Consider the following 18,367-nt stretch of genomic DNA (forward strand, 5'->3'; position numbering starts at 1 on the left):
CTCACCTTCGAAACATCCTAGGTGTGTGTGACATTCTTTCAGTCGGAGTTATATTAAATTATAAGATCTATCATTGCAGTGGGTGGGTGTTTCCTTTGATAGCTCACAACTTAAAATAAAGTGCATGCAAACATAATAAAACGGCCCTCGAATGGCTGGTTGGGGGGTCCTCCTGTAACTAATCCACCAGTTTTTTAAATAAATATCCATATTTTATCTTGAATTCGCGTGATGCATGTTTTATTAGATTTGAGCTTGCTTTATTTACGTCTTTTGAGGTAAACAGACATTTGTTTAATCCCATGGAAAGACTTCTGGACAGTTTCTAATATAACTCTGATTGGATTCGTCTGAAAGAAAAGTCACGTGCACCTAGGTTGCTTTGAAGGCAAGTAAAACACAAAGAGTAATTTAAATTTTGGGGTGAACTAACCCTTTAACGTGACTGTGTGAAGATACAAGTAGGGAAGTAACTCAAAGTTTTATCAAACCAAATATATTACAAAACACAAGTAAACAGACTTTTTTTTTTTTTTTTTTTTACATTTGACCCAGCAAAACCATAATTAATCATATCTAATTACAAAAGGCTCAGCCTTAACTAACAAATCACAAACATATGTCACAAAAAAACTACTACTTTTGCTGTAACAACCACAAGAACCGCTAAATGTAAAACAAAAAGATCCAGTGTTGCCCAGATTTAACAGTACCTTTAGCACTTTTAGCAGCACAACACATTGTTTAAATTATTTACAGTTTTTCAAATAAATTCCCTGCCAGTAACCGACAGTCCTGCCCCCAGCTTACAGGCACACAGTTACACACACACACACACACACACACACACACACACACACACACACACACACACTCACTTGTACAGTACAAGAAAATAAAACATTTTTTTAAAAAGTAATCGCTCCTGGTAAATAGAAGCCTGCATTTTGTGTTTTAACAAACAAATTTGGTCAGTAGCCCTAAGAAATATCACTTTTCCGCAGCCCTGCGCTTTTGTAGGTCACATTTTTAAATGTTGATGTCGAGCTCCTAAAAAGAGGATTTGTGCCCTGGGGATAAAAGAAGGACAAAAACACAGTTAAAGTATATTCGTATTTTAACACATTCAGATGAACAGAAAATTCAGTCTAATGCTGTCTTGGTAATGTTATCATACCGACTGCCATTTTGCTTTCGCCTTCTCTGCCTCAAACTTGGCAACCTCTTTCCGGTCATGGACAGAAACAAGAAACTTCCAGATCACGAGGAGAGTAATGCCAATGATGAGGACAGACATGCACACGCCTAGAGCGATCAGCAGTGCGTTTGGAGGCTCAGGGCAGTCTATGGGGTGCATAGAGTTATGAACAAAGAATGAAAAAAAACGCTAACTTTATTTGAATGTACAATGCCACCATGTATAACTTAAACTTTACGTGTTGATGTATCTAAAAAAGTTTAATAATTCAAATTAGTCACTAGTCTCACCGTAAAGCTTGGGGTTGTAAATGATGCTGCCGTGATCACTGTCCACCAAGATGAATGACAGTAGACAGTAGTCCTCATTCTGTAAGGTGCACAATGCTGCACGACTCTCCTCAAAATCTGAAAATAAAATATATTACATTTATTAATTTAGCATATGCATTTAGCTATATATATATATATATATATATATATATATATATATATATATATATATATATATATATATATACAAAAATATATATTTTTAAAATAAATCTAATGTTTTTCCTTAATATACAGTCTTGAATGTTCTAAAAGAAAAATAAATATTTTCTAGTAAAAATACAAAATTTTTAATCAAAATATAATTTAAACAAATGTTCACAACAAGTTGTGTATGTATGATATCATTCCCCTCAAAACTTTTTCTCCTTTTTAGCCTTTTTTATTCCCTTTAATCTCTTTATACCTCTTTCCTTTGTCCTTCTCATGTCATTATTAAAGACAGACAGTGTTTTGTGTCTTCTTATTGTCTTCCAGTCAGAGAGCGTATAGAGCCAGCCTTCACCTCAGCAGTTGCCTTGTGATCTCAGGGTTCATATAATAGGCTGATCTTGTATAGACACTCAAGGGTTTTGAAACCCAGTGGGCCCTAACAATAGGCTCTCCACACAACAAGCTAAGTAGCATGTTTCCCTTTGTGAAGGGTCAAGAGGGCCAATCTGAAGGATGTCTGCTTTGTATGTGCTTATAAAATACATTAAGACACATTTAATATTTGGAGGAAACCAGCAGGAAAGTATATGGCAAGCAGTTTTAACATTTAATCCTTAAATGTATAAATATCCATTTTCATGCTGCCAGTACTTATTTTGTTTACTTGTATCTAGTATCTGTTCCATTAAGTACTTGTACTTATTCATTAGCTACTAGTGCTTATTCTTTAGCTTTTTTAACTTATTTTTTAAGCACTAGTAACTTTAGATAACATACTATTTCATGTTCATTACATACTAATACTTTTTTCAATACTGACCAGTAACTATTTTGCTGTTCTATGTAACATTCTATATGTAAAATTCTACATTCTGCATTCTAGGTAGAATTTTTGCAGTTGACTTCTATGGGGATCTGACATTAAAATATCAATAGTTCTGTTCTGTTCTGTCTAGTATGTATTTGAATTTTAACCATATTTTAAGTACTAGTAAGTATTGATAAGATACCAGTACTTATTTATTAAATACTATAATAATTTAATAGATATGAGAGTTATTCAGTTGGTACTACTTTTTTTAGTAGACACTAGAATTTTATATTTATAAATATTATATTTATAATTCACTTTATACATACTTTTTTGTTAGTTTTATGACTAGTCATGTACATAATGAATAAGTTCATGTAGTTAATCAAAAGGTACTAGTTTCTGATAATATTCAGATAAGCTTCACATTTCTCGCAGGTTTTCACCATACTTTCGACAAGTTTGGGGATTTTCTACATCAAATTAGATTTTATAAATTTAATGTTGAAATAGCTTGCCACAAAGTATAATAAAATTGTCTATAAAGACTTGGAATATACAAGATTTGGAATGACATGAGGTGAGTAAATAATGACAAAAACTTAGCTATACTGTTGCTTTTAAAATTAATACATTAAATGAAACAAACAACTGACCATGTGACCATTGATAAGCCGACACCGCAGAGAACAAAACTGACCTGTAGAATTGCTGACCGTGGCATGTAGGGAGCTGCACTTTACGGCACACTCGTTCAACGGGTCCTTAGCTTTGAGGTAACACTCCACACAAGACCTGCGGGACACAAAGAAAACATAAAAAAAAAATCCTGTCGACCCCACAGAGAGTTCGTCTCTAGAGGAAGCTTTGTTTTGTGTTCTTTGTGAGTGTTTTTCCCAGAGATGCCCTCTCTCATTTTCAGTCTCGTTCTCTCTGTATCGCTCTATCACAGAGTCAAATGACCCGCAGGGTGACAGGACCTTTAGTGGGAAGGAAATGCAATACTGCAGAGCACATGCCTTTTAGTGCTCATATATGCCCTCTAGAAATGAGTGGACAAGACACCTCGTAAAAAAACACACAGAGCTGCCCACACACGCACAAACATAGTAGTCATGAGCAAAATTGCCTTAAAAAGCCAGAGGTCAAATTTTTAAATACAGATGGATCCATCAGTCATGAACCTAATTTTTGAACCTAATAGACACAAAAGTGTACCTTTATTTCTGAGAGTGTAGAGTATAGTAGACTGTCTGCTTAATATCTTCTAACACTTTATTTTGATGGGTCCACGACATACTACATACTGACTATCAGAAATTTTGCAAGTACATGAAGAGTTCAGATTAAAAAGCCAGAGTGAATGCTCTCCACATATAATATATGTTCATCGAGTACTTTCACTTTCTGTGTGCTTACACAGAAACCTATACAAAGTAGCCAGCAAGAAATGCTAATTTAAAAAATTGAATTTTTTCTCTGAACTAACTTCATATGTCAATATGTTAACTTATTCTATTAAACCTAAACCTACCCAAGCAGTCTACTGTGAGAGTTATATATATACACAAATCACACAGCCCACAATGATTCAAACTAGATTGTAGCCGAAGCAATTGGCTTTCAGAGCTGCATTTTCATTCTGAAAGTTTTTAGTGACAGTTGGACATGCATGTCTTTACCTGGGTAAGCTACAGATGTCTTCACAGGTTGGGCACCTTTGGCACCACTCTCCTGAGGCACCGGGGACGGTGCACTCACACTTTCCACACACACAATTGCCCCGTCCGCTGCAGATGGAACCGTCCGGAGACACACACGAGCTGTTGCTGGTGCTGCAGTTACAGAACTCTCCCATCCAGCCGCTGTCACACACACACTCGCCACAGTCACACTCCCCGTGACCTACACAAACAAGCATGAAGGAAATATATACAGTATTTTTTACAAGAAATGACTACCTTAATTCAGAATGGAAATATATTTTTATTTTAATATTGTGAAGTGTTTCTTGAGCAGCAAATCAGTATATTCTAATGATTTCTTAAGGATCATGTGACACTGAAGAATGGAGTTATGATGCTGATAATTCAAATATGCATCCCCGAAATAAACAAATAATATTATCATTATGTTATGTTAAACTAATAATATTTCGTTTTTGGCAGTTCATAAGCATGTTGATAATTGCTAAATCATTCATCAAAATAACTAAATCAATGACCAATATTTGCTGAAAACAGCATTTACCTTCATTTGTGACCCAGGTATATATATTTTAGCACAGGTATATATGCAGCAATAGCCAAAACTACATTGTGTGGGTCAAATTATTGATTTTTCTATAGTACATTATGTTCCATGAAGACATTTTGTAAATTTCCTACTGTAAATATAACTCGATAGTAATATGCATTGTGAGAACTATATTTAGACAACTTTAAAGGCGATTTTCTCAATATTAAAATTTTTTTGCACCCTCAGATTCCAGATTTTCAAATAGTTTTATCTCTACCAAATACTGTCCTATCCTATTCAGCTTACAGATGTATAATTGTTCAGATGGATAAACACTTATGACTGGTTTTGTGGTCCAGGGTCACATTTTAATATTTCATAATTAAACATTACACTTTAAACTAGGCAAAGGCATCAGACATTATTTTAATTCCATTCATTGTTTTCTGTTTTCTATTATTATTATTTATACACTAGCTTGATAGCCAGTAAATATAAAAGCTCACATAGCACACTTGCACTGATATATATATATATATATGTGTGTGTGTGTGTGTGTGTGTGTGTGAGAGTGTGTGTGTGTGTATATATATATATATATATATATATATATATATATATATATATAAACATGGGGCGTCCTGCATTAAACCCTTCCACCCGTGTCCTCCTGAGTACAGCAACTGTTTTAGCAATTATCAGTGTGTTGTTCTTTCATTAACATTCCTCAGATCAAATACCCCTCCCACTGTGTCAGCGCTTTCTTTCCCTCAACTCAAAGGGTTACACTGGGTACTGACCTCCACAAAGCTCTCCTCTGAATCTGAGGCAGGAGAAGTCGTCGCACTCGCAGTAAGGCCCGTACACGCGTCCGAAACTGGACGGGTGGCACACACACTGTCCACAGAAACACTCGCCCAGGCCGCTGCACATCTCCGCACCTTCATGTGTCCTGCCGCACACATAATCTCACATTACAGCCTGACTGCGTGCCTCGCGGGAAACTCTGCGTGACGCTTGCTCTCACCTGCAGTCGCTGATTTCTTCTTGGCCCTCTGTGCATTCACATTTTGGCCCCACGAAGCCTGGATTGCACACACAGGCGCCACACTCCAGAACCCCGTGCCCTAGACTGCAGAAGGTGCTGTTCGCTTCGGGGCTTTGATGACAGTCACACACACACTGAGACTCCAGTTCAATCTCCAGGGCATCTTGGAAACCCACCGGCCGCAAGGAAAACCGCTGGGGACCGGCAAGACAGCCTTTTAACTCGATCGTAACGTTAAAAGAAACCTGTAAGAGAAAAGATCACTTTTGCCTCAGTCGTTTTGGCTAACTGTATACGATACAAGTCACTTCCATTTTGCATTTTGCATAAAAAATTTTCAAAACGTGTTCTGCGAGGTTCATTTGTAACTGCCAAGAAGTTTGATTTGTTTGCTGTCGTGTCAGCACAATGAGAGCAAAGAACTAAATCAATATTCTAAATATAAATCATACATGATGTGACACGTTTGTTATCTCCTCGAAGGAATGAATGAGACATGGCAGGCTTTTTTTTCCCAGTCGTTTTAATCTACTAGGGTACACTCTCAGAAATAAAGGTGCAAAAGCTGTCACTGGAATGGAACAGTTTTGTACATATTAGGTTCAAATATTTACACTTTAAGTACCTTTTACTTACCAAAATGGACCTTTTAGGTACAAACATGTACCATTTTAAAAGGTAGACAGCATTTCTACCTTTTTTTCGAAAGTGTAGTATTACTGTAAGGAAAGATTAAATGAAAAACTGACCACGTCACCAGCTTTGACATTGGAGCAGTTTTTATGTCCGTTGGTGATGGTCCCGTCCTGACAGAGCGCTGTGAAGGAAAGCTGCAGATCTTCAGTGTTGCCCAGCACTTCCAGATCGATCTCTGACCTCAGCTCCTGTCAATCAAACAACACTTTATTTTACAGCACAGTACTTACAGTGTAAGAAAGTACCGGTAAAATACGTTTAGGTCTAGGGGTAGGTTCAAGTTTAGTACGTAATTATTACCTAGTAATTTTACAGCTGAGAAAGAAATCATATGTAACAGTAGTTAGTCCAAGCAGCTCTGAAAGTGTCTAATATTCCTGCTGTCTCTCTTTACATTAATGCAGAAATGTCATGATATATAATGTTACCATGAAATGAAATGATTCATACCATGATATACAATTTTGGTCATTCTAGCTTATTTACTGAGGTCACAGTATATATTGGAGCTGTATTAGGCAAGGTGGGATGTAATGTGCAGCGCTCAGCTCGTTTCTGGAGGGGTGTGATGAAAATTAGAGTGCAGGCAGAGGTAAGAGAGAATGGGGGATGGAGAACGGAGATGAAGGGATCAAACAAAAGCCACAGAACGAGTGTAGACACGCTCTGTGAACACGGTCAATCTCATGAAAATCAGCCGAGGGGTTAAAGAGAAGCGAAACACTGAACAGATAAGATGCATGTCTGTGTGAAAAATAATAATGAACAAATAGTTCTCTCCCACATTTGGTAACCCTAGTGAAAAATAAACACAACGAAATGTAATTGAAACACATTTAATTCATGCTACATACACTTCAAACACATTTACATATTTATACACTTAATAAAATACTCTTGTACTTTTGGTATACTTAACTGGTATTTTTGAAGTCTTTTAAATCAGAACTAATTTTATACCTAATGCACTTTAATTGTGTAGAAGATGTCCATCTTAAGTATCATTTGTGTTAAAGTGGAAATGTGTACTTCAGGTACACTTTAAATATCTAGCATTTAAAGACCAATATTGTTCAAAAACCATACAATTCCCATCAACAGTGAAATTATAGCACAATACTATAGCAAAATATTGCTAAATATTAAGAAATGTGCATTTTGCACAAGCAGTTATTTATCATTTTAATATCAGTAAGTCTCAATGGAGTCAGTAAATATGTTAATAGATGTCAACTAAACTTCTCATGAAATAAATGTATTTTAAATATTTTACTAATTTATGCAACATATTAAATCATCTTGTTTTCTGCTTTTTTATGTGTATTTACTATATTTGTCTGGCTTCTTTCAAAAATACATTTACAACAAAAAAAAAACAATTTGGGCAGAATTCAAGAGCTCAACCCATTTGAACAAATCGCTAAATCGCTCACAGTTTTAGGAAAGCTCATCTACGACAGCCTGCAAAATAACATTTCCTTAAATCAGCCAAACGTTCAAAACACCGCAGAAATCAAAACGCTAAAGTTTGAGAAGCATTAAAAAAAAAAAACATGTGCATGCTCATCAAATGTGTGAATGCTGGCCTGATAGAGCCATGATTCCATGAACCGTCCAGGAACACTCTCACATTGAGTCTTGTGAAGACTAACTGTACCTTATATGAGGTCATGATGAGTTCCAGAATGTTCCCTGAATCGGATGCCAACACCCCCACAGTAGCACCAGGAATCAGACTTGCATAATTCTATCAGAAAGGCAGAAAAAGGTGGTTAAACATCAACTGCAAACTCTGGGAGAGCAGCCACAGAATTTGAGATGTGGGAGAGCGATATGGAGAAAGGGAGGGAAGACGAAAGAAAAGGAGAACCCAGAAAACATCAAATATTTGTGTCATGAGCGGTCGGCCTGGGTTATGTGATAAAGACTGTGTTTGAACATGTTGTAAAGAGAACCGAATACACTAGTGATTCATGCTGTCTATTCACACACTGATATATCTTCCTTCAGGTCCTCTCAGGTTCCACATACACAGAAAAACACATGCCTTTTTGTTTGCCTCATTGTGGCGTAAAATGAATAAACATGAGCAAAAATCCCTCACGCTTTTCTCACCTCATAGTTCTGTCTCAGATTGTCAGTCACAGCGAATATAAGGAGGATATTGTTTTCAACCAGTTTGTCCACAAGCTGTCCTAATGTTGGGTACTCCTAAATACAGATGTGCCAAAAACAAGACGCTCAGACAAGAAATTCACAAGAAATATTGCTGGAGAAAGGACATGCCTGCATTCATTTGTTTAAAAAAAGTTATTTAGATTTAAAATCTAGCAATTTTACTCAAAATAAACGTGTTGTGAAGGAATACTCCAGGTTAAATACAAGTTACATAGACAGCATCTGAAAAATAATCCTCTGAATTATTACTGTAAATAAACGTAAATCAAGTCATCTTTATTTATATAGCTTGTTTAGGTTGTATCAAAGCAGCGTTACATATTAAATAGGAAAATAGTGTCAATAATGCAGAAGGACAACAGTAAACGCTCAATATTTAGTTAAAGGCAGTTCATCGTTGAATTCAGTGATGCCATCATCCAGCTCAGTTCAGTTTACAGAAAAATCACTGCCATATATACACAGTAAATGTGCAAAGCACACATGCATTATGTAAACAAAACTTTTTATTTTGGATGGGATTAATTAAGATTAATCATTTGACAGCACATTACATATAATTAGAAAATGAATGCATATTTTTGTGAAAGCATTTACAGTAATAACCCAAAATTATTTAATGTCAAATGCCAAAATGTGCACAGATGCAAACGCATGCATGTATCTGTATCTTGGTATTATCTCTGTGTCAATCGTTCAGCCGATGAAATATTGAAAATATGTGTTTCCACCTATCCCTCCCAGCCATTTTTGTTTGGCATGGAAAATGACTATGAAGATTAATGGGTTAGTTGACCCCGAAATTTTAATTCTGTCAATAATTACCCATAAGACCTTCGTTCATCTTCTGAACACAAATTAAGATGTTTCTGATGAAATCAGAGAGCTATCTGACCCTCTATAGACACAAACACAACTGAAACTATCCAGTTCCAGAAACATAGTAAATACATCGGTAAAACAGGATGTGACATTAGTAGCTCAACTTCGTTTTTTTGCGCAATTAAAACAAATATAACATAATTTACTTAAAGACTCTTCTCCCCCGAGTTACGTTTTCCGCCATTTTTGATAGTATCACAACGCATTATTTGACATAATCAGCCTTGTTTATGTTCAGTGGAAAGGGCGCTTGCGTTGCGATCCTTTCTAAAATGTCGGCAAACTTAACTTTCTCGTAGTGTTGCAAAACTGAAGTTGAGCCACTGATGTCACATGAACTGGTTTCATGATCATTTCAGTGTTGCTGTCTACTGAGGGTCATAACTCTCCGTTTTCATGAAAAATATCTTCATTTGTTTTCTGAAGATGAAGGTCTTATGGGTTTGGACAGGAAGGTAAGTAATTAATGACAGAATTTTAATTTGGGGGTGAATTAACCCTTTAATTCCTAGTCACTGTAACCTGGAATATTCCTTTTAAGCGATTCAAACTGAAGCTGCAGACTTCACCTTACCAGATGGGCAGTCATGGAATACTCATTATTGCCATCCAGGTGACACTCTCCATCATTGGGGACAACAATGCCGGACATTTTACTATCCATCCCAAAATGAGAATCGGCGTCGCTCACGAACACCAACAGCTTCATGGAATCGTTTCGCCAGCCAATCCTGTCCTGGGGTGACATTTCCGGAGGTTGGTACAAAACGGTGTCTCCTCCATTAAACCCAATTATCTGAAGGGAAAGAAGTGACTCACCCCGCACACAGCCGCCTGCATGATGGCGTCAAAACCGCACTCGGGCAGGTCGATGTTCGCCGATACCTGCTGCTTCGAGATGATCTCATTGAACTTGTCAGTATTGCTCGTTAATGACAGAAGGTGTCGGTATCCGAATGTGGGGAGACATTCAAAATCAACACTCCTGCAAAAGAGAAGTGCGATTAAAAATGGCTTTCTATTGTCTGAAAAGGTTCATCGCTCACTTCTAGGTGGACGATGATGTCATGTGACGTAGCTCAGTGGTCATAAACATGATCGGTTGAAATTAAATCACGCTTTTCCCTCCACTGATGTCGCATTCATCTTTCTTCTTGGGTTTATACTGGCAGACCCCTCAGATCTGGCTGAGCTGGTGTATTATGGGAATCACCTGCAGGGATTGGCCAACTCTTCGCGTGTTATCTTGATGAAAGGCAGAACTGGTTTCTCCACAAAGGAACCGAATCCTAGCCTGAATTTGCTGGTAAGCTTAGCCATCTCTTTTGAGAGCGTCGAGCCCAAGTCTTTGATCATTTGCAGATCATCATACATCGACGCTGACAGGTCCATCAGGTAATAAATGTCCACCGGATGGTCCTCCGGTTGCTGCACTTGAATCTGAAAAGTCAGCTGACTTCCTGTGGAAGAGAAATGACAAACAAAGCTCAAAAATGGCACAAGTTTACATTCTGAGATTCCAGTGTGGTACGAATGTTTTCCAGGTCAGAGTGATCTTTGGCACCAGCAGACATTGTGTAGTTCGTCTGAAGTGAGTTTTCTGTCTCCGAATGACTAAATCTTTCTAATCTTACCATCAGGGGAAGTACCTCACCAGCAGAGGAGCAGCTGTGGATAGAGAGACATTTCTTTGATTTTCAAATCTGTGTCACCTCTTTTTTTTTTTACCTGGTCTAAGCTGGAGGCGCATCTTCTGCGGTGCGATATACGAAACGTTAGTGTGGCCGGCTCTCTTTCCTAAGCCTTGGTCCTTCAGCACTTTGACGTTCATGACGGGGAACTCTACGAATTCCCAGAACATCCCTTCTGAAGAAGAGCCTCGGGTGTGTCGCATCTCTCGTCGATTGAGAAGAAGTCAGTGAAATTCTGGATAAACAATAATTTCAGTTATTTTTGCTAGCACATGCATAGCGACATAATTAACTAAGACAGTTGAACTAAAATTTACAGATATGTAATATATTATATTATTGTGATTTGACATTTTTTCTTAATTAATAACGTAATAAATCAAATATTGCTGGAGAATGCTGTACATGAATATACTCTTTTTGTCTTTCTGTTTTAAAATTTAATGTTGTGAAATAGTTCAGAGTAAAAATGGTTCAAAAGCAAATTCTTCAAGTGTGTTACCTAGAAAAAAAGTCCTATGTCATTATATATATATAAAACATACTTCAAAACAAGTACCTTTTTATTATCACATTACACTAACAATAATGTAAAATTACAATTCAACTTTTTGGAGTATTTATTTTTTGCACAGGGCACATTTCCTAATATAATGCCTAAAATGTGTTTTAATATCAGCATTAATAGGTATTGTATGATTTCTGTATAATATCAGTCTGTACATGAAATATAGTTCCACTTTAGCACAATCAAATATATTCCAGAATATCTGTAGTTCAGCACAACTTTTGCACGATTAAAGTTGTTCCAGTTGAGCAGACTTTTAACTTTAGCTTTTTAGTATACTAAAAGTTCAACCGCAGGGTTTTTTTTTTTTATAAAGCTCAGAAATATCCAAATATATTTGTAGTATACGTTGCATGAAATAAATGTTTGTTTGTTTTTTAATTCACTAGGTTTATCCATTATAATGGTAATTTGTCTTGCTTCACTCAGGAGGTACATAGACGCTTTTCACAAAATATATGTCAAAGAAAATAAAACACTAATGTCAACAATTATGCAAAATAAGTCGACTGACAAGAAGACAAAAAGCCCTTAAAATATATTTCAGTGTATGTGCCCTATAGCATCTTCCTGATGGCTATTTTTCAATTAAAAAGAGGATGTGAAGAATCATTTACTACCATTGTTGCTACAGTATATTGTACTGTACTAGTGAAATACTTCCTTTTTGGAGTAAACTGTCCCTTCAAGAAGAGTTAGTTCAATGCATTCTGAAATGTTTTGAAAGCAAAAGCAGTTGTGTTACCTGTAGTGTGCACCAGGCGCACTGTGGGCCCAGCTGCAGACACTCGTCGCAGGAGGCAGCGTTAAATTGAGAACACGTCCCTGCACACGACACAGAACAGCGTGGTTTGTGGATGCGGTTTGCTTTTCTGAAACAAAGTTTCTCACGCAACATCAAAACCATAGAAAGTCAGCTGATAGTTTTGCTCTCTGTGTGCCGAAAAGTATTCTAAGCAGCAAGTAGACTAAACTGACACTGAGATTTCATCTTAAATCGGCAGATGAGATGGACTGACGCATTTGTGAGTGCAAAAATGCTTACACTAGAAAAAGAAAATGGGTTTGTGGTTCAGTTCCAATCTGTTTTCCCAACATGCACTGGGGTTGCATTTTTTTTAACCGTTTGCTAGTTTTATGTGCATTATTTTTAATGTTAATATTGTTTAGTAACTTCTTTTCTTGTGATGCCTTCACATGTATATAATATGTATATAACTGTATTTACATAGCTACATTTCTCATGAAAACAAATGAGATGAGGAGCGAGATTAAACCGTTTTAATATAAATAAGAGAAACTACGGCCTTAGGACATTTAAAATGACAGATTTGCATAATCTAAATAGGTTTCGATGTTACAAAACAGCAAAAAAAAGAAAAACGTGCAGATTTTTTTTTTTTTTTTGTCTTCATATTGCTCTAAATGAATGATCATTTTAAAGGCGGAATTAAAAGCTGGATGAGGAACGAAACTGCACGCATTTGCGTGATTGATCAAAAATTCTTGAGTCTTACCTCCGACAGTGCCGAGCCAGAAGTGAAGGACAATGTAGAGTGAAACAATCCCCATTAGTCCTCACGGTTTCTGAACAAAGGAGAAAAAAATAAAGTTCATATTCGCAGGCAAGCGAACTCGGGATGCGAGCATGTAAGCGCGAGCAGGTCTGAGCTCACCTGGACAGACAGACTCAGCGCGTGCGCTTACCTGCCCAACCTTTATATGCACTTCCGTGCAAGTGCGAACACAACAGGTAAGTCGCTGTCTCACAAGGGCGCATATCTCAACTACATGTGTCACAACACATGCAACAGCAGTAAGAAATTAATTATACTAGTGCATTTACTCGCTATAGTGGTCATTTCGGCGTTTTATTAAGAGATATGATTACCTTTTTCGTAGTCTGGGCATTATTAAGTTAGTTTAATATATTACAGACGTTTTCAACTCGGATGTCCTTCTCACTTCTGCAAACACGGTTTTATGTGGTATAGTGTTGCGACATTGAGAGTGAGACTGTATTACCTCGGAATCAGGGAAATGGGTATCGAACTGGGGGGAAAAATGACTGTGCCATTGCATAAGATATAACGTCAAATGAAACCCCTACGAAGCTGTGTGCTTTAAAATCTGGAGCAATATATAGCTTGTTTAAAATGAAGATGCATACTTGTTGTCAGATATTAGACTAACATACCCTTATGGACTTATTGGACTCCTGTATGAACTTGAGGGGAAATGACTTCCTACATTCACTAAAAAGCACCCTTTTTAAATAACGAATGTTGCTATAATATATAGTAATGTTGCTTGATTTATATCTTTCAAATTCAGATACTGTGTATATGTAATAGGCCATTTGTAAAGGAGTGCTCACAGCATATGCCTGAATTATTCGGTATCTTCTGGCGTACGTGATTTATTATTTCTGGTAGTATTTTTGGAATGCAGTCCATTGAGCGTCACTGATATTTTGCGGTGCATATAGTTAGCTATAACTGTTTAACAGCTTTTTTAAACAAAACACTTTAAAGATTTTATTAACTTACAACTTAACTGTTACCAAAATATTTCATAATGCTGTTGAAATGTAGGCCTATATATCCATTTAAATTAATCATGAAAATGCAAACACCTGTGGTACCCCCCCAGTCGTAGTGTTGGTTTGCTTTAGGGGGAAGCTTTAAATAATGAAGTGGGAATTAGGCCCTATAATTCACACCCTGACTGACACTGAATAATCACCGCAAGCCCTCGGGTCGCTATGCTGTTGGTTATAACTAGGCATTCCTGTTTGACTATCTTGTCAGGCATCACTAGTGCTTCAGTGTTTAAATTTCCGTTGACAGTCACCCATAGCATCACATGTGCAGATGAAATATCACTCGCGTCGCCGCCTCTAAAAATGAATGATTTGGTCACATTTCTTCAAGTAACTGTCAGTGTGAACAACACAAACGACTTTTCTTTCAATGTTTAGTTGATACATTGAGATGCAGAATTTGTCTCCACATCTTGAATTAGACTGAAAACAAGACTTCGGCGAACATAGAGGCTAACCTCGGTCTGTGACTCCGAGGTGAATCATGCTTTATCAGCACATTGCTTTAGATATCAAACACAATCACAATACAGATTACTTAGGAAAACCACCCCTACTTTTAGAATGTATGACTTTTACTAGCACATCTGTTGGAAATCAGTTCAGTTAATATATTGTGTTCGGAAGTTTATTCTGATCGAGTGACCTTTTGACTTTGTCGTATCCATGTGTTGCCGAATACCCGTAGGGAACAGTCTGATCCTTCAACAAAGCTTGTGGGAATCCCCATGGCCTTGAGTAATATTAATATTTGCTGAGCGTGGTTGCATGTGACACATTCCTCTCAATATGGCTGAAAACAGGTGTGTGTGTGTAAGCCATGCCTGGCTATGAAGAGCCGTGACTCAGTCTCTGTCTGAGACCACAGAAAGCACAGTCATATATACATAAAACAATGTCAATGTTTAACCCGTCAAGTTCTATAAAATGATCTCAGAGCATTGTTTTCATAAATCGAGAACGACCAAATGTAATGATTAACATCTGATCGTAAAGCTGATCACCCTCAAAATAGATATTATTGTTATTCTGACAATAGATTCAATTGTTTTCATTTTTGCAATCAGATTTCAAGGTCATACTGTAGCTCAAATGTTGCTCTTTCATAGCCTAGACTTAGTTACTTTTCAAAGTATCAGCATTGTTTCTTCTAAAATTCTGTGGCATCTTGGCACAGTTTTGAGACATTGCTGAGGAGTCTTCTTAGACACATTTGAGATTGCTGAGGACTTCGAGAGTTTGTGGAGCACCGTATTTAACCACAGGTCCTAATTTTCTCTTAATTTTGAGCTAATTTCTACAATTGAAATCAAAGATCGACTGCACAATTCAAAAGTGAGCATCGCTATGATCTACTCACCTAGAAGGGTCTTGTTTGTGACAGACTGTATCGTTTTATCGTTTTGTGTTTAATTGTATTTACATTTTATGTAATTTATATTAGTTACATCATTATCGATTGTATATGTGTTTGTATTTAATTGCTAATTTATTAAAAAAAAATGCCTCACCTTTCGAAATAATGAACAAGGATGTGCCACTCAAGATATGATAGCAATGTTGTAATAATCCAGAAAAGGCCACTCTCAGACTCAAGTTCGTCTCTAATTAGTGTCCATTTTATGGTATATGATCCTGGAAGCTTATGTAAGACAAAAACATTGATCCCTATTCCATCATATTTCCTATCAAACTCCATCATATCATATATATAATGTCCTGTCTCATCTTATATTCATCCTATCCTGACCTGTCCTATATACCATCTTATCCAATCCTGTCATATCATATATATCTCCATGACCTATCTTACTTGAGCCTACCATAATATACATCCCATCCTATCCCAAACTATCCTATCCTTAATCCATGTCCTTTCCTAATATATCATATTGTATATCCTATCCCAACCCATCCCATCTTCTTCTGTCATACCATGTCATGTCCTAATCCATCTTCTATGCCATCCTGTCCTGCCCTGTCCTATCCTATCATATCCTACTCTATCCTATCCTAGAGGTATATTCTGTCCTATCTTTATCTATTACACTATATCCCCTCCTAATCTATCCTACCATATATTTCATCCTATCCTATCCTATCCTGTCCCGTCCTTATGTGTTTTACAGGTACCATATTCTGTAATACCATACCTATCTTGTTAACCATCTTACATATCCTGTCCTATCCCATCATACCTTATCCTACCATATTCTATCACATTCTTTATCCTATCCTACACTATCCTGCCTATCCTATGGTACTTTGAGTCTAAAAAGCCAATTTAGTCTTACATTTGAACTTGACTGTTTGTGTGACTCTGGTTTTAACTTTTTAACACAACTGTTAAACTATACAAACTTTAACTTTTTCCATTACAGCAGATCAAATCGGGACATTCAGGATACCTCGCTCAAAGCACATTTTGGCTGTATCAGATTGGAGTAACTCACCCCTGGAGGCCTCGGCAGCTAGCATGCTGTTCTCTCTCTAAATACCAAATCCACAGCAGCAAGTGGCTGGAAGTGTGTGTCGGAAGCAATAGTACGCTCAAACTATCACAGCGGCTTTATGGAGCATGACGCCTGCGCTCCCTTCCTCACCCCCTTTTCTCATATACACACACACACACACTTTTCTGCCTGAATGACGGCAGCAACTGCAGGACTACACACACACACACACACACACAGCGTGAAGCTTCTTCATTAGTGAGAGAGGGACAGACAGGCCAAATGGTCTTATGTGACTTTATTTTGCTGAATGTGTGTGTGCAGCATGTAGGTCAGTGGGTTTTTTTCTATTGACTGTCAGACAGCGAAACTGATTCTGTGGTAAGTAAAATCCACCATCAGTGTCAGGTGCTTTTTTTAGTTTAGTAACAGGTCTTAGCATGCCCAGAATGTGTGCAGTTGGCCAACACTGCGGGCCTTAAAGAAATAATCCATGTTAAATACAAGCAAATTTAATGACGTAATGTGTGAAAATCTTTTTTTGAGGTGATAAACAATATGCCATTGACTAAGCTTGTACTGAACCCAGAATATTCCTTGATTGAATGTCCCAACAAGGACAAACCAACTACACTGAGAGAAGCAGCCAAAGGTTTTTCAAAATGGCTTTCTGAAGATACTAAAGTACATTTTAATTAAATTTTGAAAATACAGAAAGCATTCTGTGAGGGTTAAATTATAGAAAACATCCTGAGCTCACTATAAAAACAACTGAAGTCAGTAGAAAGTCCCCACTGTGCAAGAAAAACATGTGTGTGTTTGTGTGTGTGTGTGTGTGTGTGTGTGTGTGTGTGTGTGTGTGTTGTAGGGCTGCAGTCACACTCACCAGTAATGAATGGCACAAATTCACTCCTCATTCTTCCTCACTGAACTATGAATGGAACGCAGAGAAACGGAGAGAGAGAGAAGAGAGAATGAGAAACGCTGAGGAAAAGTGTCTCTTTTATATAAAGTCAAAGGGAAAATAATGTGGGCAGCAAGAGCTTTGTGGTTTTACTCTTTCACATACATACACACGCACGCTCAGACACGGCTTCTGACATGTTTAACTATATTTGTGAGGATGTTTATTACTAAAGAAAACAAAAACCAATATAAAAATGTTATTTTACTGAAAACATTATACAACAAAAAATATATAATGGCTTACAATTTATTTTATGCAGATTTGGCACGCTATTTTGGCCCCTAAGTCGCTACACGAAACCACAAAGACTCGCATTATCTAGACAGTTCAAAATGCCAACCAACGCAGAGAGCTTTATAATGAACTTTGGCTTTTTAAGTGTTTTATTTCAGAAATACAACAGCAAAATTTGCTCTTTGACCATGACAGTCTCTTTCCATCGTGGGGTTCAGCCACTGACTGTTCAGTTTTGACTGACAGGGGGCTGTGGTGGTGATGGAGGTATTTATATTGAAAAGGTTTGAGACAGCTCTCCTATATACATATCACA

General features: G+C 37.1%; 1 protein-coding gene across 1 annotated transcript; it reads right to left on the minus strand.

The window, feature by feature from the left end:
• Nucleotides 1–515: 515 nt before the first annotated feature.
• Nucleotides 516–13,374, minus strand: itgb6 (integrin, beta 6). The gene is made up of 16 exons (XM_043252024.1): nt 13,313–13,374; nt 12,541–12,620; nt 11,265–11,462; nt 10,750–10,996; nt 10,356–10,521; nt 10,111–10,272; nt 8,592–8,687; nt 8,134–8,223; nt 6,530–6,664; nt 5,760–6,025; nt 5,533–5,684; nt 4,177–4,399; nt 3,195–3,289; nt 1,489–1,605; nt 1,178–1,344; nt 516–1,070 (listed from the first exon to the last, which is right to left on the minus strand). The coding sequence occupies exons 3-16, from the start codon at nt 11,428–11,430 to the stop codon at nt 981–983; spliced, it is 2,172 nt and encodes a 723-aa protein (XP_043107959.1). The 5' UTR covers nt 11,431–11,462; nt 12,541–12,620; nt 13,313–13,374; the 3' UTR covers nt 516–980.
• Between the last annotated feature and the right edge of the window lie 4,993 nt (nt 13,375–18,367).

The sequence above is a fragment of the Puntigrus tetrazona genome, chromosome 11 (genome assembly GCF_018831695.1).
Source record: "Puntigrus tetrazona isolate hp1 chromosome 11, ASM1883169v1, whole genome shotgun sequence".
In the NCBI taxonomy this organism is placed as follows: domain Eukaryota; kingdom Metazoa; phylum Chordata; class Actinopteri; order Cypriniformes; family Cyprinidae; genus Puntigrus; species Puntigrus tetrazona.

Excerpts from the sequence above, each read along its gene's own strand:
- itgb6 (XM_043252024.1), bottom strand. The coding sequence starts at position 11,430 with ATGCGACACACCCGAGGCTCTTCTTCAGAAGGGATGTTCTGGGAATTC. Across the intron at positions 10,522-10,749 it reads GAGTTGGCCAATCCCTGCAG|GAGTGTTGATTTTGAATGTC; the intron begins GTGATTCCCATA and ends TCTCTTTTGCAG. Across the intron at positions 8,224-8,591 it reads ATCTGAGACAGAACTATGAG|AATTATGCAAGTCTGATTCC; the intron begins GTGAGAAAAGCG and ends CCTTTCTGATAG.